The 27853-nt window shown below is 41.5% G+C and overlaps 1 protein-coding gene across 4 annotated transcripts in view; it reads left to right on the forward strand.

Moving 5' to 3' along the window:
• Positions 1 to 2365: 2365 nt before the first annotated feature.
• The window catches only part of BMS1 (BMS1 ribosome biogenesis factor), a 44216-nt gene continuing 18728 nt past the window's right edge, over positions 2366 to 27853 (forward strand). For 2 of the 4 annotated variants that reach the window (XR_014789326.1, XM_084845251.1), the window contains exons 1-14: positions 2366 to 2466; positions 4903 to 5117; positions 8372 to 8562; positions 10240 to 10319; positions 12143 to 12331; positions 14101 to 14243; positions 16831 to 16952; positions 17442 to 17638; positions 19218 to 19357; positions 21056 to 21813; positions 22693 to 22794; positions 24224 to 24375; positions 25614 to 25695; positions 26395 to 26471. Coding sequence is in view for 3 of the 4 variants with exons in the window: in XM_084845251.1 (XP_084701377.1) it covers positions 4942 to 5117; positions 8372 to 8562; positions 10240 to 10319; positions 12143 to 12331; positions 14101 to 14243; positions 16831 to 16952; positions 17442 to 17638; positions 19218 to 19357; positions 21056 to 21813; positions 22693 to 22794; positions 24224 to 24375; positions 25614 to 25695; positions 26395 to 26471 (2409 nt within the window). In the remaining variant the exon portion in view is untranslated. Of the gene's footprint in view, positions 2467 to 4899; positions 5118 to 8371; positions 8563 to 10239; positions 10320 to 12142; positions 12332 to 14100; positions 14244 to 16830; positions 16953 to 17441; positions 17639 to 19217; positions 19358 to 21055; positions 21814 to 22692; positions 22795 to 24223; positions 24376 to 25613; positions 25696 to 26394; positions 26472 to 27853 lie in introns of all 4 variants that reach the window. The other 2 variants (XM_084845252.1, XM_084845253.1) reach the window with 2 other exon arrangements.

Consider the following 27853-nt stretch of genomic DNA (forward strand, 5'->3'; position numbering starts at 1 on the left):
CCTTGCTTCTCTCTTTATAAAGTTGATGAGCACTGTCTCCCTGGGTGGAGCAGATGCCCTTGAATTAATTTCCAGCTGCAGAACATCACATTTGGAATAGGTCAGTCAGACTCTGTTCCACAGAGAAATGTAGGCTTTAGTTCTGTGGCTGGTCTCATGCAACTTCGAGAATGTAAAAGTTTTAATGTAGTTAAATGCTGTGGAGGGCTACATAGTAAAGCATATGCTTATCTTCCAAAGAAACCATTTGGGAGTTAAAAGTGCTTCCACGTTTGCCTGGATCTCCCCCCAACCTCTTGATGATACCCTATCCAGGGAAGTCATAGAAATTATTGGTGCCTCTTCTATGTACCTTAGTTTGTTAACTTCAAACATTTATCAGTAAAGAGATAATATACATATAAACATATGGAGGCCTAAACTCTTATTCCTTAACATAGTTTTGGATATTAGTTATATTAGAAGCTATTAGCTGTAGAGGAAAATCTTAGAATGTAAGAGTTGAAACCTAGGATGTTAGTAATAAAATCTTTCTGTACAATTAAGTAGTACTACCATGAAGGGTAGTATAACTTAAAAGGTCTTGTGATTTGGGTTTGTTTGTAGTAGTATCCTAAACTGTTATTATTCAGCCTTCTGTCCTGTACCAAGTCTTAAACCAAGCTGCATTTTTGGCAGCTAGGAATGGCTCAATACAACCAAAACCCTATATACATACTTGTATTTACTCTGTTTTAAAACACACAATCAAACTCTTTTATCAATAACCTAAGTAACAATGCACAATTACAAACACATATTAATCTATAACTGAGTACTAGTAGAATTCAGTTTTGACTGCCCAAAGTCTTTTTCCAGTGAGATTCTAAGTCCGTGGGAAATTTTTTATCGCATTCCGAGTGAGTTGTTGTTGCCTAGTCAAAATCTTCCTCTTCATCTGATAACAAAAATTCATCCGACAACACACCTCTGCAAAACATACATATTTTCAATATATATATTCCTCTTAATTATAAACATAAATATTTAGAAAACATAACTCTTACCAACTGTATGCTAAGCAGTTTCTAATTATGATCAGGCCATCCACCGTTCAGTTCCTTCTTTATAGACCAAGGACAGAACTAATGCAGTTCCAACCTCTGCTTCATTTATATCAGCTGCAGCTACTATGTCCTTGGAGAACAATGTTAACTCTTAAAGAACCAGTCGTTTGCTTATGGAAACAGAAGGTACCTCAGGCTATTATCTTCTTACAAAAATGTTGATAATTCAAATTTTTCATTAAGCCCATGAGGAATTATTCTTTCTAAGTTAAAAATCCAAGATGCCTCTTGCTAAGTAAAACACAAAATGTAGCGTATTGTGCCTCCAGTATCGGAGGCAATATACCTATGGACCCCAGTTGCTGGGAACGTGGGTGGGAGGATTCCTCCAGCAATACAGTAAGGCTGAGATGCTTCATAAGGCAATAGAAGGCCAGTGGGGCATCCTTGCTGGTCCCCAGCACTCCATTCCCTCCCCCACCATCTGGATTTGGGCCCAAAAGACCAAAGAAAAGTGCGGATGGAGGGAGAGTAAGTTGTAAGCAAGCACAATCTGTGAGACTGAACAACCTAATTGCTGATCGTAGGGCACATCTATTCAGGCATCAGCCTTTGGTTCCAATTTTCTGGCTTTGTGGAGTTTGACCCAATATTAGCCTTAAGTCTGGTCTTAAACCAGCAGGGTTTTTTTTTTTAAATAAATAAATGAATATAGAGTATTTGGGGATGTGGGGTTTTGAACTGTAAAGCAAGGTCAGAAGGAAATTAAAAGCATAAAGTACTGACAGTGACAATCACAGTAACAGTGGTCATTCACAGTGCAGTTTTTGCTGAAGACAAAATATCCTGGCACTAGGTAAACCAGTTTTTTTTTTTTAATCCTTTATCCTGATTCAAGCTTCTGCCGATAAATTAAGCCTGTTGATGAATTCTAGTCTTTGTTCCACAAGGGCTACTTCAGTGTCAGTCTGAAAACTCCATTTATTAATACATAAAGAATTGCACTGGGCGGAGCAATCTCTCATTCCCTTGCCCAAGGAGACGACAAACGTGGACGCCGCTTGCCCTCTGGCGTCATCGCCCATCTGCTTTCCCTGCAGCAGCCTCCCCCAAGCTGGTGCCCTCCAGATGGGTTCGACTACAAATCCCAGAATCCTCCAGCCGGCAGAGCTACGCGCTCCTCCAGGAAAGAGGTCAAGTTCAGTTTCGACCACGCACTCCCGTTTCCTCTTACACTTTAGCGCCCGGTTGCTATGGTTCCCCTTCAGTGTCTCCCGTATAGCCTTCCTTCCCCCACGGAACCACTACCGCGGGCTGTTGTTTCCGGGAGCGGGGAGTGGGAAAGAGAACGCACCGGCACGCGATTTCCTCCTGGGCTGCTCATGAGGGACAGACGGAGACGAGAACGAGGCTAAAGGCAGTAAGTCGCGTAGAATCCGGGGTCGGGGATGTTTCGGTCATGGTGTCCGTGTGACCATCTAAACAGAAACGAGTAGAGGGGGAAGCGTGTGAGGGTCATTCCTGGCGGTGGGGTGGGGAGCGGAGGGCCACTTGGTCTCTTTCTGTTATTGAAGGACGATCCACGATTGTCTGGCATTCTTACGACAGGATTAATTTGTCTAGGCTGTAGGTCATAACAAAGTATTTCCGTTAATAGTATGAAACGGAGCACCAAAGTGTGCCAGACCACACAAAATGTGAATAAAATAAGTGATAATAACAATAAACCCAGGCAACCACGTGCACAGATAAAGACTTTTGGGATGGTGGGTATTGCAGTCAGAAACATCTGGAGGGCACCAGCTTGGGGGAGGCTGCTGTAGGGAAAGCAGATGGGCGATGACGCCAGAGGGCAAGCGGCGTCCACGTTTGTCGTCTCTTTGGGCAAGGGAATGAGAGATTGCTCCGCCCAGTGCAATTCTTTATGTATTAATAAATGGAGTTTTCAGACTGACACTGAAGTAGCCCTTGTGGAACAAAGACTAGAATTCATCAACAGGCTTAATTTATCGGCAGAAGCTTGAATCAGGATAAAGGATTTAAAAACAAAACAAAACTGGTTTACCTAGTGCCAGGATATTTTGTCTTCAGCAAAAACTGCACTGTGAATGACCACTGTTACTGTGATTGTCACTGTCAGTACTTTATGTCAGTACACCTTGGGGAAGGCAGCCCTAAAAGGTGGGATAAAAATGTATTGAATCCTCCTCTTCCTTATAGTACTATGCCTTGGTAAATCACTGCTCCTATTTTATCTTTAGGGGAGATGTGGGGAATGCTTTCTTAAACTTTATTTGAGTTGCTAGAATTGCAGTTTTCAGGTTTCATTCTCATTCTTCAAGTCAAAAGAAGTTGCACATCTGAATGGTTGTTGTGGGAATGAATCTTGGAATGCTTAGGCTGCAATCCAATGCACGCTTTAGTGAGAGTATGACTCGTTGAATACAGTGGGCCTGACTTGCAACCAAGCATGCACAGAATTGCTAGCAGCATTCCCCATTGTGGGACTCTCCAGATGTTTTGCACCACAACTCCCATCAGTCCCAGCCAGCAGGACCAGTGGTTGGAGATGATGGGAGTTGTAGTCCAAACCATCTGGAGGTCGCAGGTTGAAAAAGGCTGCTCTACAGTCTCCTGTAAAAGGTAAACTGCCATTTCACTTCCTACTGGTGAGGAAGTTAATTTTGATGAGTAGAATGCATAGGAGAAGAATATTTTACTAGCACGTCTTTAACCAAGAGAGTGAACACCTTCTTTGCTTTTTGAATCAGGCCAAGCTGTTTCATTATAAAATTAATACAGCAGGCAGAGATGAGAATTCAGCAAAGTGTTAGGGGGGAGGGCATTTGGACAGTGATCCTGGATGTGGAAGTATGGATTTTACAAATGCTCAAGCTTGTTCTTGTCTGTCTTCATTTATGAAGTGTGGAAGGATACACAGCGAAATTTCACATTAGTGGATTGGCTTGCAACCATTATAATAGAAATCCCCTTAGTGGTGACCAGATGCAAAAGAGAACAGGGCTGTTGTAACCCTTAATTGTGCATACATGACAATTGCATTTGCTGATATTTATTTCTTTGCTGTTGTTCTCCTAAGCAGACAGGGGAGGTTGAAGAGCTGTGGAGATCAGTGAATCTTATGCTTTCTTGTTGTATTTGGTAGGGATGGACGGATTGCTTACCGTCTGATCTGCAGTGTTGTCCGCTGGGGGGGAGGTGATCCATTCCTCCCGCCCGGAATCCTCCGGAACTGCTCTGCGACGATTCCGTGGAGCCACATGCCGGCTCTGTACCGCTTCCGATACGGTGATGGCGGCTGCCGTTACCGTATTGCAAGCGGTCTAGAGCCAGCGTGCTGTTCCGGAGGGAATCCTTGGGAGGCAGAGGTAAGTGATCTGTTCCGCTACGGATTCCGGAGGGTCCGTGGCGGAATTCTCCATCATCCCTAGTATTTGTTCCACGTTGCTTTCAATAATAAACACAGTGAAAGCAAATACTGAAGGAGAAATAACGGAGGTGGGTTTCTGTGACTAAAATTCAATCCTGCATCTAAAATCTAGAATGCAAGAATGTGTGCCCATTCTAAGACTTGTACAGATGATCCCATTAATTTGTTTACACAATACTAGCCAAAGTCAGCAAAACAGTCTCCTCCACTTTCATGCCACCAAAAGAAATGTACATGGGAAAAACAGTGTCGATCACCAACTACTGAAGATCACTGTTGCATGGGAATAGGGACATGTTTTTTGTTGGTGTTAGAGTTGTTGAAATAACTTGGCTTCTCAGGCATATGATGAAACATAGTGTATATAGTATTTTTTATTTATCTTGGTTATATTGGTAAAAGCAGATCTTCTGCCAGAAGTGATAGTTGAACATTGGAAAAGGGATGGAAGAGAAGGACAAAAAACAGCATCGCAAGAAACACAGCGGGCCAAAGGCTGGCAAGAAAAAGAAGCGTCATTTGAAAGATTTGGGACTTAAAGATGAGGAAGATGCCCGGAAGAGAAATCCAAAGGCCTTTGCAGTCCAGTCTGTTGTCCGGATGGCCAGAACATTCCACAGGTATATTACAGCTAGACTTAAGGCACAGTCCAATGGGGATAGTTGACAGCCTCCAAACTTGGACAGCCTCTAGTGCAGGGCAGGCGGAGTACAGAGGGGCTTCCCTGCATTAGTGGCTAGATGGCTGATTTTGGCTGTCTAGCCAGAGTGAATTGGAGGGGGTGGGGGAGGCTGGACTGAGCATAGGAGGAATCGTAACGACACTTCTGCTGTCCCTGTCCCTGCCCCTTCTTGCCGCCAGGAATGCTCCCTTTCCCCCCACTCTGCGCTGCTCTTCCGAGTGCAGACCTGGGGACGAACCACACCTCTTACGAGGCGGCAAAGGCAGGGAGGTGGTTTTCTGGGAACCGATTTTGGAGCGCTGGCTTTGAGGTTGATTCCGGAAACTGAATAATCCTATGCCCATCTAGCCGTTATCTAGCGGCCATAGGATTGCGCCCTTAGTTATGCTAACGATATTCATTCCCCCCCCCCCAGTTTTATTCCCTTTGAAACTTAACAATGTCACGTATGGCATTGCCAGCTTCAGATACTGTTCTGAAGCTGAGCTACTAATGGTATAACAGCTTGAGCTCTCTTCAAATGTAACCCCATGGTAGATCTTTATCCGTCTGGTATGATGCATGCATTTTTGTTTCACTTACATCTTGCCCTTCAGGGAGATTAGAACAGTGTTCTAGCCTCACAATAATCCTGTGATAGAGGTTACACTGAGTGACTAGCTGAAGGCTGTGCAGAGAGCTGGACTTTCCACATCCAAGCCCAGCAGTATAACTAGTGCATCATACTGGTTCTCATAGTGCTGTATAGGTAATTTTCATGTTGTGGGCCTTGATAGAGTCCTGATGTGAATGGATGTAACTAATGGAATTATCTGTTTGGATACTATTCGGCAGGCTGTGATGGTAAATGGTGAGATTCAAGGATGGGTGAGTTGTTTGGCTGAACAAATATAGTTATTCTTGTGTTTCTGTGTGAAAGGGTACTTGTCCAGCCTACCAAGAATTGTTCTCTAAAAATGAGATTCCACCCAAAAGGCAGACATTGCTGATTTGTAGAACTTTGTAACTTTAAAAACTAGTGCCTGTGTATGCATTTTCCCTCCTCCCTCCCCACCTCCTTTCCTTTTGTAAGCCTCAGGGCAGGGAATGTCTTGTTACTGATTTTATGTACATTGCTCTGGGAGTAGGATAAAAATGCTTTAAAGAAGCAAAATAAACTGCAGCTTGTTAAACACTGTCATCCTGATCATTACTTTAAAACTCAAAATTATGTTCTCCCTTTCACCAAAGGCCACAAAATAATGAAATGCAATTATCCCCCCCCCCCCGCAACATTAAAACAATCCAAAAATAGCCAAATACTGTCACCTCTGGCCGCTGTCACTCATGCTTCTGACTTCTAGATTGAACTACTGTAATGTGCTCTGTGTGTGTGTGTGGGGGGGGGAGTGTGCCTGTGAAAATGGTTTGGAAGCTACAGGTAGTACAGAATGTAGCTACCTGCCTGTTGATAGGTATAGATAGTTTTCCTCATATTTCATCTTTTTTGAGACAGCTGCACTGGCAGTCAGTTGAAGTGGGTTTGCAAAGTTTTGGTCTCAACCTTTATAGCCTTAAACAACTTGAGTCTTGATTATCTCAGGGAACACTTTCTTTCTTATCTCAGGGGACACTTTCCCCCAGTACTTAAGATCTTTTGAGACGGTCATGTTCCAGATTCCATCTCACAGAGAAGCCATGTTAGCCTCTAAAGCAGGGTTGGGCAACTTGTGGCCCTCCAGATGTTTTGGCCTACAACTCTCCATCATCCCTCACCATTGGTTAATGCTGGTGAGGGCTGATGGGATTTGTAGGCCAAAACATCTGGAGGGCTACAAGTTGCCCACTCCTACTCCAGAAGGACAGGGCCTCCTCTGTGGCAGCCCTGATGCTTTGGAACTCTTCCAAGAGAGGCTTGTTCAGCCTCTTCTCTGCTATTGCTTTAGAGATAGCTGAAGGCTATTGTTTTTCAGAGGGACTCTGACACATGGTTTTGTTGCTGCTTGCTTCCTGTTCCATTGTGCTCTGTCTTTGTTGCTTTTTGTTAGAATTATTTTTGTTAATGATGTGTTTTATTGGTGGTTTTAAATTGTACACCATTCTGACATTTTTCTGAAGAGGAGGATATTATTTTTTAAAATTAAAATACATAGTTGGCAGGAGACAATTATCCAGCCGCTTGGGACACCCAGGTGTGATGAAATGAGAATGTTTATCAGCCCTTCTAAAAGGGCTAGGCATATGGATCTGGAATGTCTCCTTCAGGAGAGAATAACACAGTTGAGGGGAAAAGCCCTTGTCCTGGAACAAACTGGCTGCTTCATAATTTGGTAGCACCAGAAGAAAGGCCTCCTCTCCCCTTTTTAAATCGGAATGTGTTGGAGGATTTGGTGTAGGAACAACATATAAAGCCCTGAACAGCTTGCATGTTACATACCATAGGAAACATTTTTCCCAAAGGAGTCCTTAAGCTTGGTTAGGGATGTCCTGCTAGAATTATGATCTATGGGAAGAAAGTTTTTGATGGACCTACAGTTATGGAACTCCCACCTATCTGAGACCAATTCCCAGTGCAGCGTGTCCAGCACTGCACACATTTTGCACATCCTGTATTCCTTTTTGTGTAGGAAAGCTGTGACTGGCCAGGGCAAAGGTTTTTTTAAATGACATTTTAAACCAGTTTGCACAACTTTCCTTTTGTGCATTATTGGCTTTAGATTTGTTAGTTTTATACATGATGGGATGTTTCACACATAACTACGGTTTAGCGATATGAGAATGAGCCTAGCCATCCCTTGGGCTTGTGTACTCCCTGAGGATGAATTTGGAAGCCTTCACTGTTTTTGATAAAATGCAGCTTGCTGTGTCATCCAAACCCTGACAGTCAAACTCTGGTTAAACTTAGATTTGGCCAGTGGAAATACGACAACTTCAAATCACAGTTTATGAAGCTGGCTCACTTTCAGTAATCATAGTTAAAGTAAACCGCAGCTTTGGGTTGGACAACACATTAAACTGCAGTTAGTCTAAAACTGAAGGGGAAGTCTCTGATCTCCTTGTGGCCACACTAAGGGAGCGGAGGGGAGTGCTTGAATCTGGGGGAGGCGAGACTTGCTCTTCTAACACTAAACCATGGATTATTGTTTTGTCTGAATGCAGCCATCATAATCATGTTGTTCTTTATAATTTAAAATAATCCTTATACTTAAACAGGACTCAGGATTTGAAGACAAAAAAGCATCATATTCCAGTGGTTGATCGCACTCCATTAGAGCCTCCACCTGTGGTGGTGGTTGTAGTTGGCCCTCCAAAAGTTGGAAAGAGCACCTTGATAAAATGCCTGATTAAGAATTTCACAAGACAGAAGTTAGTTGAAATCCAAGGTCCTGTAACAATTGTGTCAGGTAAGAAGTGACACACACGCAAGTCTGTGTGTGTTCAGCATTTAAAACTGTCAATTCCGACACCACATTAAACTGGGGATGGACAACATGCGGCCCCAGAGGCTGTCCATGCAGCCCATCATGGATGTCCTGCCCGCACACATGCTGCTGCCGCTGCTATGCAGGACATGCAAGGAAAGACATCCCCCCACGTTCTATGCACCAGCAGAAGAAGTCCCTGCCAGCCCACCAAACAGTTTGGCGGGCTGGCAGGAGCCCCATTCTCCTGGGAAATGACAGACTTTCCTTGCTCACCTATTCCCCAATAGAACCAATTCTGCTCAGAAACTAAGCACATGGGGATGACTTTCCCCACACACCCTGTTTTCCAGCAGAATTGGGCCCCCACCAGCCCACCAAACAATTGTTTGTCAGGATGCTGGGAGCAAATCCTATCAGGAAAGAAGGCACAAAGGGATGACTGTCCTCGTGCACCCATTTTCCTGCTTTGAATCTGCTTGTTTTGGCAAAGAGGGCGTGCAAGGAAACTCATGTCTGTGTGCCGTCTTTCCCAGCACAATCGCTGGAAAGGGTGAGGGTAAAGCCTCTCCCTCCTTCCAGTGATCTGGACAGGGTGTGTGTGTATGCATATGTATGAGGGTGGGTGCATCATACAGGTGTGGCTGCCCATCCAATGCTAGATGTGGCTTTTGGGGCCATACAAGTTCCCCACCACCACACTAAACCATAATTGTTCCTAACCATGATTCAGAACCCAAATCACCTTGGTTTTAGCCTCCAAATGTACAACAGGCAAATCATGGTTTAGAGTTGCTTCTCTGCTTTTTACTGGGGTGGGAAAGCTAGTGCCTTTTTGTAGAAGCATAGATGAGAAATTGTGTTATATGTACTGGAAATCAAGTTTATACCACAGGAAACTGAAAAAGGGAGACATGTTACTTTTTCCAATCTGATGTTAAGATGTGTAAGTATGGGCATAATCCAGCCAAAGCTGGATGTTTTTAAGTATTGTTGAATACTGTTAAGCATTTAGCAAGCAATATTCCCTATTAAAATCAAGTACTTGCAGAATTCTCTTGTTGAAATCATCATAGCTTTAAAGTGCCTAACTTTGCCTGGACCATACCCTGGATTTAAAAAACCCAAATCTACATGTAAAAACTTAGGAGAACAGTGTAGTTTTTATCTGGTTACTAACATTTTGTATGAGTAGGGGCCGGTTGAATGTTCCTGGAGAAAATGTTTCACAGCTAGGATGTCACCACTGAATAGGCCCGGGCACTGACTGCTACCTGCCTTACCTCCAACATGGAAAGTATCTGTTACAGGGCCTCCAAAAATGATCTCATGGATCGGGCAGGTGGTCCTTTATATTGACTGAAAGCCATGGGTATAAGTAATTAGAGGAGTCCTTTCAACTAAGCCCATGTGCTGTGCATAATCATATGTAGTACAATATATTTTAATAAACCAAAATCAGCCAGAACTCCTTGGATTTCCTTGCTAATTTATTTAATTTTGACAGGGCATCAATTGTCACATGGCAGTTGAGTTGATTGTATTGATCAACAAAAGAGTTGTAGTCCTCCCAAATATAATTGATTAACCCAAGATTGTTATAACTGAAACATACTTTGTCCTAAAATCTATCACATTCTGCTCTTCTTTTGTTTACAGGTAAAAAGCGTAGACTAACCATAATTGAATGTGGATGTGATATTAATACAATGATTGATTTGGCTAAAGTTGCTGATCTGGTAAGTTGTATCAGTATATCTTGAGGCAAGTTTTCTTAATATAAAACCTATATTGGGGGGAAAAACATTACACATTAATTACCGGATGCGTAAGATGCAAACTCATATTGCTCTAGAGTTGGGCTCTATAAATAGTAGCTATAGTGAGTGATCCTACATATATTTACTCAGAAAACTACTGTTGATTCCACAGACTTAATCCCTAGTAAGTATGTTGAGGACTGCAGCCTTAAATTTAGATCCTAAATTTTTGCTCTGTGAACAAAAGGAGCTTCTATTCATTTTTACATCTAGGCACTGTGTTATAGCTAGGCCATATTCATACATTACTCTTTTACTTTTGTTTTTGTTTGAGCAGCTCAGTTGCTTTCCACATGGAACCACTTATTTGCCTTTATTTTGCTACCCATGATTCCATTTTAAGCCAATGGTGTTGAAAGTGTGGCCAGCTCCAGTCACATAATGGAGGTACATACCAGGAAGATGGAAACAAATGGTCTTTTCTAATACGAATAATGGTCCCACAAATTAAGGCCCAGCAGACAAAAGAGGCAGTCTCAAGATGTAAAGAATATATTTTTCCCCCCAACGATAGTAGCCCAATGCGTTTTAGCCCTATACCATATATTTTGGGTCTTTTTCTGGCCCTTAACAAAAGAAGAGAGGGACAATAGAACACATAAGTATACGTTCTTAAAACATTTTAGTATTTCTAATGAAATGTTATGCACACACACTGCAATAATGCCTATTCATACTCATTTTTTTACTTAGCCTGCAGAGATCTCTGAAAAGATATGTCTCCAAGTATGCTGTAGTTTATATACATTTACCCTGATACATTTCAGCTGTATCCATTTTTGTGCTGATTAGAGTCAAGGTCTTTCATTTCTGAACCTGTGCTGCATTCTTAGGGAGTGCCTTAAAAACTCCGTACTTTGGAAGAAAGGAAGAAATTCTGTCTCTTCATTAAGGCCCCCAGGGCCTTAATCCACTTGAGTTATTTTCTCAGTAGGATTTTTTCCATCGTCTGTGAGGAGTTTTTGTAATGCCCAAAACCTAATGTCCTTCATAGATTTTGCTCTACAAAATGCCCTACCAAAGGGGTGCCTTGATCCTTAATTCTAATATTGCACAGATATTCCCCTATCTGTTAATTTGAGAGGCCTGGCTGGATGTTTTCCCCACAAAGGAGGAATAAAGTGATATTTTTTACATCTTGAGGCTTTGTCTCTTTTGTTCCACCAGGTTATTTTGGATGTTCTCCAGTTTTGTCTGACCCCCATAAATTAAGGGCCAGACCATTATTTTGGTAGACCTCAACCCCACCCCCATTTGCATTTTTCAGATTCAGTAGGAACAGGGTTGTGTTTTCTTTATACTATTAAAATTCTAGTCTAAAAGGTTTTGGATCAGACGGGGGTGAAAAATGACTTTTCGTAAAAGGAGGCTATTTTTAGCCTCCTATGTAACATTTCCATGCATTTGAATATATACTTATGTGGAAAATGTTACTGCATTGAATGAAAAGGATTTATATTATATACAATTATAATTAGCATGTTTTAGCTGAAAGGGGAAAGGCAATTTACCATACAACTTGCCTTTAATTTGATTCAACTAATCCTTTTTTATCTTTAGATCATTATACAAATTGTTCCCTCTATTAATTTTTCCTCACAGGCTGATTGCAAAAAATTCCTTCCTCCTCCTGAAAAGCCAGTGGAGAATTGTTAATTTAAAATTATATTAAACTTTTTCCAGCTCATTGTTGGCACTTTCATTTTTCAACTGACTGTTTCCTTTCTATTTTTTCCTCTCAGGTTTTGATGCTTATTGATGCAAGTTTTGGATTTGAAATGGAAACATTTGAATTTCTGAACATTTGCCAGGTACATGGCTTTCCCAAAATCATGGGCATTCTTACACACTTGGATACCTTCAAGAATAACAAACAGCTCAAGAAGACTAAAAAGAGATTAAAGCACAGATTCTGGACTGAAGTGTATCAGGTATGATATTGCAGTAACTTTATATTAAGGATTTGCATTGTGGAACATATCTAAGAGAGGAAAATACAAATGCCCACAACATCTGGGTGGATTTTGCAACTGCATTTAGAATTGTAGGCACTGATGCTAGTAGACTGCATTGCATTTCTTTAGTTGGTTTCTGTCACAACTTGATTTAATTCCATCCCGAAAAGCTGTTTCTGATGTCTTGTAGTTCAGTGTTTATTCGTGTGTCAACTCAACGTACTTTGATTTTATTTGAGGAGAAAATCTCATCAGGCAGCTGTGCAGTGCTTCGTAATAATCCTCCAACAGTGCAAATATTTTTTATACTGAGTGCACATTTCAGGACTTGCATGATTTCACTGTAGCTGCACCCTTTGCATTGTGTTTCAATCTTGACAGTAATTAATGAGAAGAACAGCAGAATTCTTCATCTGTATAAAGAAGGAGTCGAGAATGCAGTGCGAGTGCGCCTGCTGGATCCCAATGCCACACCCCTTCCTTGCCTGTCTGTCTGCCTGCTTGCCCACTGCCGCTTCCCCTCACCTCTGCAGCCAGGAAGCCTGCCAGTTGGATGACTTCATGCCTCTTCAGTGCTGTGGTGACTTGGAAGCAGCAGTGGCAGGTGACGTAGCTGGCCAGCCAACCAGGCAGGAGAAGTGGTGGCAGGTGAAGTGGTGGCGGCGGCGGTGGTGGGTGGGTGGCGGGTGAAGCGGGGTGAGGAGAAGGAAGAAAAAGAGGGCAAGAAGAGTTGGAAATTAAGGCAGGGGGGTCAAGAAAAGTAGGAATCCAAGAAGGGGAGGTGTCAAAAAATGACTCTAAGGTGGGGGCAAGAAAATTTGCCGCTGGTCCAAAAAAAGTAAAATGTGCCCATAGCCCTGAAAAAATTACGATAATAAAAAATTATCACACTCAAAAAAATGGTCACATGTGCTCGGCCCCCCAAAGGCTACCTGCCCCTTGTATAAACTATGCATCATTTTGCTCATTTGGGGCATTATGCTTTGGTTAGTCATGGGCAAGGAGTTGTATATGGAAGGAGTTGTGCAGAGCATTGAAACCTCACCTCTTTGCTCACTGAAAATCTTATTCTGCACTGCCTGACTTCTGAGGCTTTATCGGGTACTGCTCACACACTTTCAAGCATATCTTTTCAGTCAAATGTGATAGAAAAAGATGAAAGTGAGACTAACCATTATGCTTGTTGCAGGGTTGCTGCAGCAAATGGCATCCCCAGACCAAGTATTTGTGTCCCTCTCCCCAGGAATGAAGCTACTATGTGGCATTTGTCTCATATATGATGACATAATGTTGTGTGTTTTCCAGCCAGTGGCAGCTAGTAGTTTGGAGCAGGGGTGGTGAAATATACAATGTGGTAATGTTGCTCAACATTATAGGGGAGGGATAGTGGGACAGGATGGGGATGCTGTTTTTGGCAGCAACCCTGTTGGTCATAAGATGTAGTCCTTCCAGAAATTCTCAGGAAGGTGAACTTTGCTTTCAATACCACGTTCTGTGCTTTTTCCTGTCCTTGCATGGGGTTGCAAATCACCTTGTGTTTATATTGAGGGGAAATCCCAGAGTTGCTGGAAAAAACACTTAACAGTGCAATCCTATACCTGCCTACTCAGAAGTAAGCGCTGTTGAATTCAGTGGGACTTACTCCCAGGTAAGTGTGTATAGGAATGCAGCCTAAGTGTAGTGTCTTGCTTCAGGTGTAGCAAAACATATATGTTCTGAATTAATGGTTTTATTTGTGAATTTAGGGTGCCAAATTGTTCTACCTCTCTGGGATGGTACATGGAGAATATCAAAAACAGGAAATCCACAACCTGGGGCGCTTTATTTCCGTTATGAAATTCCGTCCTCTTACGTGGCAGACATCTCATCCATATATTCTAGCAGATAGGTAATTTCTTTTTGGATTTTTCCTATTTCCCTCCAACTGTCCATAACATTAGATTCTTTTTTTAGTCACATGAAAGTACCGTGGATCTCTCTAATGTTTGATACTTGCAGAGGCAATACGGTTTAATTGTTTGATTTCAGAGTCTGAAAGTGGATCAGGCTAACAGAGTAGCCAGTGCAGCAACTTCAGATCCATGGATCAGTCCACATTTTACCTTGGGGAAAGTTTTTGAAGGTGTGGGAGCTGTCTGTTTGCACAAGAGCTATGTAGCATGTAAGCTGGGAAGGATGAATGTTTAGCTATAGATAGCCATGATTGGAGGTCCTGTAAAATGAATAGTGGAGATAGCAAAAGTAACTACAGGTGAGATCCACACGTTATCAGCTCATATCCTACCTTGGAAAAATATCTGAAAATTATAAGATGCTTAAAGTTGTAAGTCTAAAGAAAATTCATAGTTGAAATTCCTGCTAATGTCAAGCTTGTCGTGTTTATATCGGTCCTGCCTATTTAGATGGTTAGATGGCCATAATTTATTTACTTATTCAAATAATTTATAACTTGACATTCAGGATACAAATCCTTCTAAGGTGACTTACAAATAACATAAAAATACTGAGTATTTTGTGTTTTCAAAATGTGTCAACCAGATTCCCTCCCGCAACACAGCTGGTGTTTGATGGCTCTCTGGTGGGAGGGGACAGTCCAGCTGAAACAGGCCATGAGGTCTTCTTTGGCTGGCTGCCTGCCTGCCTGCCTCTCCCTTCTGGAATCCTTCTCCCAGGCCAGTTGGTGATAGATGGCCGTGTGGGAAGGGAGCGAGGAAGGAGACATTCCAGGCAGGCTCTGAGGTTGTCTTTGCTTTGTTCAAGGTGAAAGGGAAAGTTTCTGCTTCAAGTCTGGAGATAGGCAAAATCTTTTATGACATGCAATTCCTGTTCAACCAAGTTCTTTAAATACTGTCCAAATACACATAATTCCTTGTTTTTGAGCATGTTTTTTTCTTACTGAGTTTAAAAAGTGTAACTCCATGAAGGAAGTTTTTAAAAATAAAAATGTGTGATAGTTTTCTCCAAACCTGGGGCACTGGGTTTTCCCCCCTGAATTAAGTAAAGGCATACCTTCACTCTTGCTCTTCAAAGGTGATATATCATATCAGCGTCACATCAGAGTAGCTGAAGAAGGCCAAAGCCGAAACACTTTGCTTTACAATTTTAATATTTCTGTTTTGTTCAGTCACTCTAATAAATATATTTTAAGTAATTAACTGTATCCCTCTGGAATTCAGAACCAACTAGTTTGAAGTGTTTGAAGCTTTAATAGTGTGTGTATATATATTTCATTCATTCATTCATTCCAGAACAGTGGGCAAGTATCCACTTTGCAACTTCATGTGGCCCGGGTATTGTTGCCTCCCATCATCCTCCAATCCTGTTTGCCCAGTCACTCCATCAGTGATGGGACTGTGTGTTTCTGTGTAGTGGCAACGCTACTGGGATTTCCCTGTTCCTATCAGCAGAAGCATGGACTGCTTCAGAGAATCCTTCCGCATCCTTACTTTGGAGCATGTCTCTTCCCATGTATTGGCAAAGGGGCGGCAAAACTGCATGGGACTTCCAGTCTCTGAACCTAGAGTGATGGAAGTGTCCAGCATGGTAGCTTTATTTTTCAAGGCACACTTCAGTCCCTGTCATAGCTCTCTAGGGTGTAACAGTTTGGATATCATTAATGTATAGCCTAAATGGCAGTCAGAGCTGCTGAGTCTGCTGAACGGTGTTGCATTTGTCTCTCTTCTATCGGTTACATAAATGTATCCCAAAATATATTGCCTAGAAAGGCTTGCAAATCTAATCCATGTGTGGGATCATAACAAATAAATGGACTTCAAAAATTGAGCTGTCTTGTACATTTTTATTCCACACTAGCAGAAGAAGAGAGCAATCACAAATAAATAATAGATGTATATTTCTCAGAAGCCCACAAAATAAGGACCAGTGAAATGAAAAATATCTTGAAATAAGGGACATGACAAGAGACATAAACATGAAATAAAATAATAGTCTTCCATCTTTATGTAAAATGGAAGTATATGAAAGAGTGCTGGAGGCAGTAGGAATTATTCTACTGTGGGCTGTGTTTTTGGTGTTAATTTTACAGAAAATAATTTGGAAATGAAACCCTGGAAAACCCATGCACTTTTCTGGTTTTGTTGCCCTGGTGCCTAAAAATGTTATGCTGATGGCTATATTTCAAGTTCTGAGATAGAGAAACTTGAGGAGTCAGAGAAACTTGAGTCTGGTGTTTTCGCTGATGGCACTAAGACTGTGGTCAAATTCAGACGATCTTCCATACCAGGGTCCAGTACCCATGGGGTGGTGTTGGCAAAAGAAGAATGCATGGTAAAATTCAGATTCATGGTGGGAATTACAAGAGACCATTAAAAAAAGGTTAAAGTTGGAGATGCTTTAGTAAGGGGAATCGCTATAATACCAGGTTAGAATATGCATACCATTTCCCTCTTCATCCATTCTGAAAATTTAGATAATTTAGATAATTTGCTTTTGAAATATCTCCTTATATTCTATAGGATGGAAGACTTGACAAACCCAGAAGATATCAGAGTTAATCCAAAGTGTGACAGGAAGGTTTCACTTTATGGTTACTTAAGAGGAGCACACTTGAAAAACAAAAGCCAAATACACATGCCAGGTTGGAGATAATTACTTGTTATATATTTTTGTTTCTTACTGTACTGTGTTTTGTTGTTGTCAAAGGACTGTTTTGTACTTTTAAGACTTGTTAAGAATATCATTTGTATACACTTTGATCCAATGGAGCATACCTACAGCCCTTTTTGTATGTATGCTCCATTTCTGTTAGGTGTTTGGTGGGGCAATAATCCAGCCCCCCATACCTCCAATGAGCAATATTTTTGTTTTTTTAAAAAAGCTTGTAACAACCCTTCTAAGATCAGTAAATAATACTATCCCTTTATTGCACGTTGTGGGGCTGAGGCCACAATACTTACCTTCCGAGTAAACATGCATGGGATTATGTAAAGCAGAGGTGCAGAACCTCATTATAAGAAATCTAATCCATATAGTGCTTCATTGACATGAAATCACTATTATGGTCATTTTGATGTATATATACATAGTTAATTGTTAACATTTTTGACTTCCTTACTTTACCCATTAGGTGTAGGGGATTTCACTGTGAGCGATGTCAGTTTCCTGCCAGACCCTTGTGCGCTTCCTGAGCACCAAAAGAAACGTTCCTTAAATGAGAAGGAGAAGCTGATTTATGCCCCACTGTCAGGTGTGGGGGGCTTAGTGTATGACAAAGATGCAGTTTATATTGACCTTGGGGGAAGCCACGCACATCAGGCTGTAGAGGTAAGGTTTAAGGCTTAATTCTTTATTCCCTAGTAATGTGGTGCTAATTCTTGTCCAGTTTTGAAGAAATCATCTCTAACCATTCTTGTCAGTCTTCTCTCCCCAGTCCGCTTGATTTTTTTTTTCTTGCATGGAGATAACATCTGTAGGAAAACACATACATACTATAACATTATAGGTATGACTTGCATGACTGGACTTTCCACTGAAAGTATATCCATCAGGCATGCATTATGTGTACTGGAAGAAAGGACAGAAATACTTGGTCATATAAAATAGCCCTTGGTTGTAGCTAACTGGACCAGTAGAAGTGGCTTTGGCATGTGCAGGATCAAAAGGAGTGACCTTGTGGTGGTTAATCTTTTTCCATATGGATTTTAGTCTACTTGTGTTTTTGTTAATACTGTTTTAGCATCTCTCTCTCTCAGGAGGAGTGAGACAAAAAATTGTCCTGTTGAAGCATTTACTTTAGTTTCGTGGTCTTGTACTGTTGGAAATCTTGGGGAACATCTTCTTTTGAATTAACAGTGGAGGCACACTTCACTTTGACACCCCAAACAGTTTACTTTTAGAATGTGTAAGAGTAAAAATAATCCACCTACTCCCTGTGTTTCTACATGACTTTTCTGTCTGTCCTTCTGATTGGAAGGATGCATGCTTAGAGCAGTAACTCATAGTGACACGCAGTGAACTGCCTCCTCTCACGTTTGGTCATTTGACCAGTCGCACCATATGCAGAAGTGCACCAGAATTATTTTCTCAGGAAGTCACCCACTGTGGATGGGTGTTTTGGACTCACAGAAGCCTGTCATTACTTAGTTTAATTTATCCTGGTACATAAGCGGTTCTCTTACAGCATACTAGTTTGGGAATTTACTGTCTCGGTTAAGTAGAGAGCCAATGTGGTGTAGTGGTGAGAGTGTTGGAATGGGGGCTGGGAGATCTGGGCTCTAGTCCCCACTTGGCCACGGAACCTCACTGGGTGACTTTGGGCCAGTCACAGACTCTCAGCCCAACCTACCTCACAGGGTTGTTGTTGTGAGGATAAAATGGAGAGGAGGAGGATAATGGAAGCCTCCTTGGGTTCCTTGCAAGAGGAAAAAAGGCAGGATATAAATGCAATACATAAATAAATAGTAAATAAAGTAGGCTCTGAAGCAGTATACAAGACCTTTATCCATTTTTGTGAACCTATGATGTCGTAACACTCCCTTTCTCATAACCATGGTTAAGAGATGAAGAGCCTTACATCTGCACCAGGACAGTGACAGTACACACTGAAGAATTTGTCTCTGTTTCTAGCTTTTGTTTTTATGATGGGTACATGTAAGTGAAGTATGTTGTCTTGTTGTCTGAAATGGGTTGTAATGTCTTTCTTTAACATTCAACAGCATTTATTTTTGAAATTGATTGAAGGGAGTATGCAGTTCATTCTTGCCCAGCCCCCATTAGCTATTTATATCCAGTACACTTCTCAATGATTAATGAAAGGCTGCTAGAGCAGTGTTCCGTAGCTTATACAAACAGCAAAAGAGATCAGGTTTTTAAAAAAATTACTGAAACAATTTTGGTTTGTCAGGAGGATGTAAGACCAAATCATGAATTAGTCCAGAGCCTCATCTCTACACACTCAACCCTTGATGCCAAGATGGCGTCAAGCAAAGTCTCTCTCTTCATGGATTCCAAACCACTCGGGACTGAGGACATTGAAGACCAAGGGTAAGTTGTAGTCTTATGGTCAAATGAAAGCAACACTTCTTGATTACAGGGAGGAATGGTTCAGAGAGCATTTCACTTACTATTTGCAACTTTGGTTATCCTAGCAAACACAGGTCTTGATGAGTCTAAGGCATCCTTCAGTTGCACAACAGAAAAGACAGAACCAGTCTCAGAATGTAGAAAAATACAATCTTATTCTTCAAAGTAGCCCAACGCATTTCAGCCCTGTGGTATATATTTCTGGACCTTCCTCAGGGGCTATAAAGTATGGAAAATACAACACATTTTTAATGCTCATGTATACATTTATATACGTGAACATTTAAAATATCATATTGGATTACATAAACATGCTAATACTGTGATTATGTGTACTTAAAATTTGTAAATAACCTGCAAAGATCTCTGAAAAGATGTCTCGAATAATAATCCTGCTTTTTGTTATATTTTTTCTTTAAATAATTTCAGCTGTACCCATAATTGCACTGGTTAGATTCAAAGTCTTTCATTTTTGGACATATGACACATTCTTAGGGAGTGTCTGTAAAGCTGTGTACCTTAAAGGGGAAAAATTCATTGAGGCCACCAGGAAGTTTTCAGCCCTAAGATCCACTCTAATTCTTTTTTTTTTTATATAGGATTTGCTTATTATCTGTGTTTATTGCAAATATACATGTAGGATGACAGAATTTGAAGACCATGCTAATCACACAAAACACGTGTTGAAACATTTCACCAGTTGTAACACCACTGGTATAATTTTTGTCATCTAGTACTCCTGCAATATGTTTGATGTGGGAAAAACAACAATGGCTTTCAAACTACATATTGGGGAACACCTGAGTAATATTAGAAATAAAAAACAGGGCACTCCTCTGGTAGGCCACTTTTTAGAACAAAATCACTCTATATAGGATATCAGATTTTGGGCATTACAGAAAGTCCCCACAGGTAATGAACAAATCCTATTAAAAATAATTGCAGTAGATCTTAAGGCTGAAAACACTGAATCTGGGTGGCCTCAATGAAGAGCTGGATTTTTTCCCCTTTACAGTACAGCGCTTTGCAGACACTCCCTAAGACTGTGGCGTACGTCCAGAAATGAAAGACCTTGAATCTAATCAGTACATCCTGAGACTTGTTCTCTCTTTTCCACTGGGTTACTTTGGATGTTCTCCAGTTTTGTCTGACTCAGGATTCTTCAGGTACAGCCATGTAAGAGTACCTTTCTGATGATGCAATCCCATAGGGCTGTAGGCTATATATGAATGGTGCAGCCACATGTGCAGGGCAGAAGCATTGGTCCTTTCCAGCTCAGTAGTACCCACAGTGCTGATTGGGTGGGAAAGGCCCGTGTGATCTGCCTTGCCTGTGCAGTCATGTTACTCCCATGTGACTGTAGAATGTGTCTGAATTTTACATCAGAAATTTTGAAAATTCCAACATTTGCTTTAAGACAAGTTTGTAGCTTTCATAGTAAAGAAGATCTTGTAGTGGTGTTGGCTGTAAGGAAAGGAATCAGTAGGCATAAGCGATCTCCATTGCTCTGGTGGTAGTATTGGGTTATTTTTCTATTCCAGTAGTTAGATTAAAAAATCACTAGTGTCACATCGTTGCAGTATACTTTTCAGTATCTTCATTTTTTAACTGTTCATGAAAATTGATTTGATGCTTGATTTTTTTGCTTATTTTTGGAAGCATTTTTGCCATGCCTAAAGAAGAGAAGATAATTGACCCCCACACTGGGAGGGTACGTCGGAAAGCACTGTTCGAAGATGAAGAAAATGAAGATGGAGGAAGTGATGAGGATGATGAAGAAATGTCTGTGGATGAGACTGGGGGTGAGAGTGATGGCGACAATGAGGAAGGAGAACAAAGTGATACAGGTTCTCCAGACAAGGAGCTGGTTTTGAGATCATCCAAGCAGCTTAAAAAAGAAATCAAGCAAGCAACACTCACAGAACTGCCAGCATTTGCTGACAGCGATGACAATCTTGAGATGAGTTCAGATGAGGAAGAAAGAACTGGTCTTGATGGGAGCAGAGAAGATGGAGATGGACAAGGAAGTGAGGAGGAGAGGGTCACTCATTCTGAATGTATAATGAGAAATACAGATGTATTTAATAGATCTACACACTGTGAAACAGACAGAAATGACAAGAACTTGAGAAATAATAGAAACCTGGGTAAAAAGGTGGCTCCCACTATAGATTCTGGAAACGAGTCAGCTGAAGAAGCATCGGGTTCTGACTTAGAAGAATCCTCCTTGGAGGAGGAAGGAGAATCAACAGATGATTCTGATACTGAAGGATCTGATAGGGAAGATTCCCAACCACACAGTGCTGGAGTTAAAATGCATGAATTAAAGTCGATAAAAAATGAAGATGATGTTGAAGATCTGTTGAAAGAGGAAGAAGAATATAAAGAAGAATCTGATTTCTCTGCAGACACAGCTGGTATGTACACATGTCTCCCTTGGTATATGTGAGATGTTTAACTGTGCTTGCCCATTTCCTGTTGATGGTATTGTCCAGTTTCTAGAAAAAGGAACCATGTATGAAACAGCTTAATTATGAATCACGACTGTCAGCCAGCACCTTGATTTGCTTAAAATGTAATTCAGTTCTATTTCTGTTCATTGCTGTTCAGTATTTTTTACATATTACCTTGCTGTTTTCTAGTGGAAGAAGTTACAGCTAAAATCCTATATGCACTTACCTGGTAGTAAGCCCTACTGAACTCAATGGGACTTACTTCTAAGAAGATATGTATAGGTTTGCACTGTAAACCATACATATATTTATTTTAGTCAAAGCATTTTTATCCTGCTCTTCAGCCAGAGCTCTTAGAACGACTTACAAAGATCAGAAGTGAGTCAGTCCCTGCCCGCAGGCTTACAATCTAAGAGACATGACACAAAAGGAAAGGGGATGGGGAGGGAGGAGGAAAAAAGCAAATTCAGGCACTAGATGCAAAGTTCAACAAGTCATGGAGTTGGAAGTAAACACAAAGGAAGGGCTGCTGCTTTCTCAGATGGACCTCAGCAATGGCAGTTGGTATCAGGAAGTAGGGGGAGGGAGGTTTCAGCTGGAGGTGAATCCAGGCATGATGGAGGATACTTGACTGCTGCTTCCTCTCCCTCTGATGTCTTCAGCATCATTTGAGATCAGACTAAGAAAAAACAAGCTCAGGTAGAAACTGTAGAATATAATGTATCTTTTGAAGATGAATGCCAGCAGGCACAATTTATATTAGAGGTGTTAGAACAAACAGTTGCAAAGATCATAGACAATTTAACTTCATTCAAATAAGGAAACCATCTTCGTTTCTTTCAGGTGCACTTAAATGGAAAGAAGGCCTTACTCAAAAAGCAGCTGAAGCTTTTCTGAGGCAACAACAATCGGCTCCCAATCTCCGCAAACTTGTTTATGGGACAGGTACAAATATGTTGCTCAATCTGTTTTAGAGAATGCAAATGGGCTAACAGAATGGGCTGGGGAAGGAGAGAAAACCCCCCACTAGCAGGCAAAATTATGAGCCTACTAAAACTTTTACTAGTCCGCTTGACCACACATGTCTATGATGTTCATCCATGCCATATTGGCAGCATGAAAGACGAAAAGGCCCAACTTTCCCCTAGCTTATGAAAGCTTCCCTACCCGCTCACATAAGTTCTTATTTGCCATAGGCAGCTAGGCCAGTACCTACATACAAGCTTTAGGGTGACTCGGGAGTTTCTGGCCCTTGATAGGCACCCTGCTTTCTACATTCTAATGCGGGTATGGGGAGAAAGGAGATCTGGATCTATTATGTGATTTGCAGTAAATCAGCAAGGATTTCTGACTCTCAATTGTTTAATAATAGTAGCAACAAAATGACTCCCTGTCCCCTGCCCTGTATTATACTACTGAAATGAAGAAAGCTTGGAGTGGATTACTGTGTGGAAGGACTGTGGCCTCCATTCAGTTCTGGTACTCAAAGCAAATCCCTAGGCTCAGAATTCTTTTAATTTTAAGTGTATGTCTTTTGCACCAGGCTTGGGTTAACGGATCTTGGGGTTCCAGTAAACAAAGTAGATCCCACAAGCCTGAAGTCTGACCATCCCTGTTCTAATGTATGCCCTAAACACTGTTAGCCCGTTCCCCAGCACTCTGCTCAGCCAAAAAGCAGACCATCAGAAAGTTTACTAAAAGTTTTGTAGCCTACCAGTCACAGTTATGATTAATGGTAAGTAATTTCTTCAAGCAATTATGACAGATGAGAAATTACAAAGTTTGGCAAATTACAGCTGAATAAGACAGGAGGTCATGATTATTCCAAGGAGATGGATACACTGAATAACCAAGACAAGAAAAGATCTAAGATGATATCAAGTGTGGATTATGATGTAATAAGAATATTGCAGCTATCCTTAGAGGAGAAGCAAGAGATTTATAATTTCAAACATAACTTTAAAGACCTTGTCATCCAACATTTCTGATAGCTGGAAGATAATGTAAATTTCTTCACTGTAGCACAAATGAGATACATTCTGCTTCTCCCTCAAGCCCTCTGTCAAATGCAGAAGACTGGGAGAGGGATGGAGTTTTATCTGACTTGTGCTGACATTTGCACTATGGGCTAAGCCACAACACAAGTGAGAACTTGGGGGAAGGAATTTATGCTGCTGAGCTTCCTTCTCAGCAGAGGATGACAAGAAGCTTTCACCCCTAGTAAATGAATTTATGCTTATTTTTGCATCCATAAGCATATACACTGTGTTATAAAATAGCTACAAAATGCAACATTTCCTGGACATCTTGTGGTATAACTGCAAAGCACTGAAAGCTTTAGTGTAGCTAAAGTGTTTTATTGATTCTTATTCAGTGGCTGAGGATGAGGAGAATGAAGAAGAAAATGAAGAACTTGGAGGGTTGTTCCATGTCAGTCGTCCCAACAAAGAATCCAAACGAAAAGCTGATGCTCTTGACTGCTCCAAATTCCCTGTGGAAGCCCCACAAGACTGGGACTTAGATGAGGTGCTTCTGTGCAAGATTCATTGCTTACTCTCTTCTTAGAAATGTATCTTGTTGGATTGTTCAGCTTGTGCTTTGTGAGGCTTACAGAGTCCGAGCTGTTCAAGGAAGTAAACGGAGGAAGATAAAAATAGGAAATGAGGCGGGTGGCTACTAGGAGTAGGGCTTCTTCTGCTGTGGCACCCCAGCTGTGGAATGAGCTCCCTGGTGAGGTTCGCCTGGCACCTACATTGTATTCCTTTCGGCGCCAGGTGAAGACTTTTTTATTTCCCGAGGCATTTTAGCATTTTAGCTTTCTAGACTTTTCGCTTTGCTGTTTTAAATCTGTATTTTAAATTCGTGCACTGCTGCTAGGTTTTATTGTGGTTGTATTGTCATATTGTGGTTTTAATGTTCTGTATATTTTAAATTGTTTTATTGTGTGCCGTTTGGTTTCAATTTTTGTCAACCGCCCAGAGAGCTTTGGCTATTGGGCGGTATAGAAATGAAATGAATAAATAAATAAATAAAATAGGCAACTGCTAGATGCAGATGATGCTGTACAAAAGTTGTCCTCTCCTAAGCCACTTGATGAGAGCAGTGATGCTTGGGAGGAGGGGTGGTGGTAGTGGTGGTGGTAGAAGCAGAAGTTACTAGTCCCCAAAGTCAAGGATCACTCGGAACAGTGGATCAGACTGGTGGAAAGAGAGGAGTCATGGCTGGTGCTTGGAAAGAGACAGAGAACAAGAGCCGGTGGGTTGGGATAGGAGGGAAGATGTTTGAGATGAAGGGAGAAGGGGTGGTGGAGCGGCTTGTTAAGGAAGGAGCAGCAATACTAGAATTGTGCATGCATATATATGGTTTACATTTGACCACTCCAGTCGCATGGGTGGCTGCATTTCAGGGCAGGTGATTTTTATGTGGAGGGTTCAAAGAAGGGAAGCTGTTTTGAGACAGAGTTGTGTAAGACTAGTTGACTCCTCACTTAAGTGAGGAGCTGAGCCAATTTTGTTGTGCCTGATGATAGCCCTTGCTTCTTGAAAACATAGTAGCTAAAATTTTAACTTTGATGGGTTCCTTCAGAAAGGTGTGGACTGGCTGTGTTTATCAAACAGCAAGTGCCTGAAAGTATTTTAGAATGTTTAGTATGGTGGGTTCCAGGCATTGTAATTAACCTTGCAAAATGATTGCAGTTAGTCAACTCTTAAGTATGAATCTATATTTTGACATGTAACAAGCATATTACTCTATTCTATTGGCAGGTTATGGACAGTATCAGAGACTGTTTTGTGACTGGAAACTGGGAAGCTGATAAAGATGCAGCAAAACTGTTGAAGGATGATGGTAAGTCAGAGGCTTTTCCTGGGCTACTTATTCTCTTCTTAGCTGCAGTGAAAGGCCTAATCTCTGAATATTTTAACTTAGCCCTTGTGGGTGAAGCTGCTTTGATGCCAGCTTTGGTGTGCGTAGGGACTAATAAAGACATGGGTCAAGGGAGGAGGGATAGTGATCAATTCTTCATTTAGGGGCAGTGATGAAAATTGTAGGGAGAATTCTATAAGGGTCCCTTTGGTTCGGAGACTAGCAGTATCTGGGAATGGATTTTTATTTGACATTTTTCCATGTTAAGAAGGAGTGAGCTCAGGAGGATGGGTATAATCCCTTGGCTGGTAGATTTGGGTGGCAATGCACTCCTCCCCTTGTTTTAATAGGGGAAAGGGTTTTGGAGAAGGATGGGAAAGAGGCCACTGAACGGGGTGGGCATAAGCCAAGATCAAAATGTAGTGTGTACATTTGTTTTGTATATTATTGTAACTCTCTCTGAGCCTACAAGGGAGGGACCATAATCAATCCAAGTAACTAATCCACCTACCGCTCTGTAATCAGGTGTCATGCCTTATGAAAATGGCTGAAATGAAGAGCCATGGGGATGGAACAAAAGACAACATATTGGGATGCATGCATGATTCAGAGTATTCATTAATGATACGTTGACAAATGATGGAAAATATTAATTATATTTCTGATTTCTACTTTTTATAGAAGAAATATATGGTGATTTTGAAGACCTTGAGACGGGAACTGTACACAAAGGCAAACCAGCTGATCAAAGAGACGAGGTTTGAGGGGAATATATGTGATTGTCACCCAAAGCTAGCAGTATGCTATAAGAAATTACAAATTCTCTTTTTAAGGGAAACCCAAATTCTGAAGTGCATAAATGATGCAGATCATGCCCATTTGAATACGATGAACACATTTTGTATACAAATGTGTATGTATTAACTCTTTGTCCATAGTTTGTCAGATACCTCATGGCCTCTTAGACTTCAGGAAATGTGGAAGATTTTAAAAAAAACTTTCTCTAATTCTTATGTGTAGAATGTGCAGAATAATTGCACTTGAACTGCCCAGGGACTCTAGGGCCCACAAGCATCCCCTTCCCAGGCCAAATGACATCAGCTGCCCTGTGGGAAAGAAGAAGGAGTCTGGAGGAAGAAAGGGAACATCTGGGCCTGCTCCAGTTGGACCATGCCCACCCGCCCAGGCCAACTGACGTCAATTGCCCTGTGGGAAGGAACATCGCATGCTGGGTTAGAATCATAGAATCATAGAATAGTAGGGTTGGAAGGGGCCTACAAGGCCATCGAGTCCAACCCCCTGCTCAATGCAGGAATCCAAGTCAGAGCATCCCTGACAAATGGCTGTCCAGCCTCGTCTTAAAGGCCTCCAGTGTGGGTTCTGCTCATGTGGAGCTGGCTGTGTTCAGTTTTGTTTTTGTGCTTGTGGTTCTTGCTATATCTGTTGTATTTTATAGCACTTAGACGGCTCCAGTTGAAAAGTGGAGTATATATCTACTAAATAAATAAATTTTATTTATTTATTTTTATTTATTGCATTTATATCCCGCCTTTTTCCTCTTGCAAGGAACCCAAGGCGGCTTACATTATCCTCCTCCTCTCCGTTTTATCCTCACAACAACAACCCTGTGAGGTGGGTTGGGCTGAGAGTCTGTGACTGGCCCAGAGTCACCCAGTGAGCTTCCATGGCCAAGTGGGGACTAGAACCCGGCTCTCCCGGCCCCCAGCCCGTCACTCTCACCACTACACTACACTGGCTCTTACAGTACACTGGCACTACACTAGATAGATAGATAGGTAGGTAGGTAGGTAGATAGGTAAATAGATAAACAAACAAACCCACCCAGCCTATTTGTTACTTTGTAGAATGTCAACAGGCCCATATTTACTAGAGTGCTCTGTAGCAACATGTAGCATATATCTTCAGGTCTTAGCAGAGCTGTTGAAGTTCCCATGTAAGACACTTGTTAGTTGGGCTACAATGAAAATAAAATAGGAGGTTTTGCAGACACTATAAACTTAATGATGAGGCACAGACTCATAGAATCATAGAAGAGTAGGATTGGAAGGGGCCTATAAGACCATCGAGTCCAACCCCCTGCTCAGTGCAGGAATCCAAGTCAGAGCATCCCTGACACAAT

This window comes from Heloderma suspectum, chromosome 3 (genome assembly GCF_057233095.1).
Source record: "Heloderma suspectum isolate Gila_16-S chromosome 3, 16-S_ref, whole genome shotgun sequence".
NCBI lineage: Eukaryota > Metazoa > Chordata > Lepidosauria > Squamata > Helodermatidae > Heloderma > Heloderma suspectum.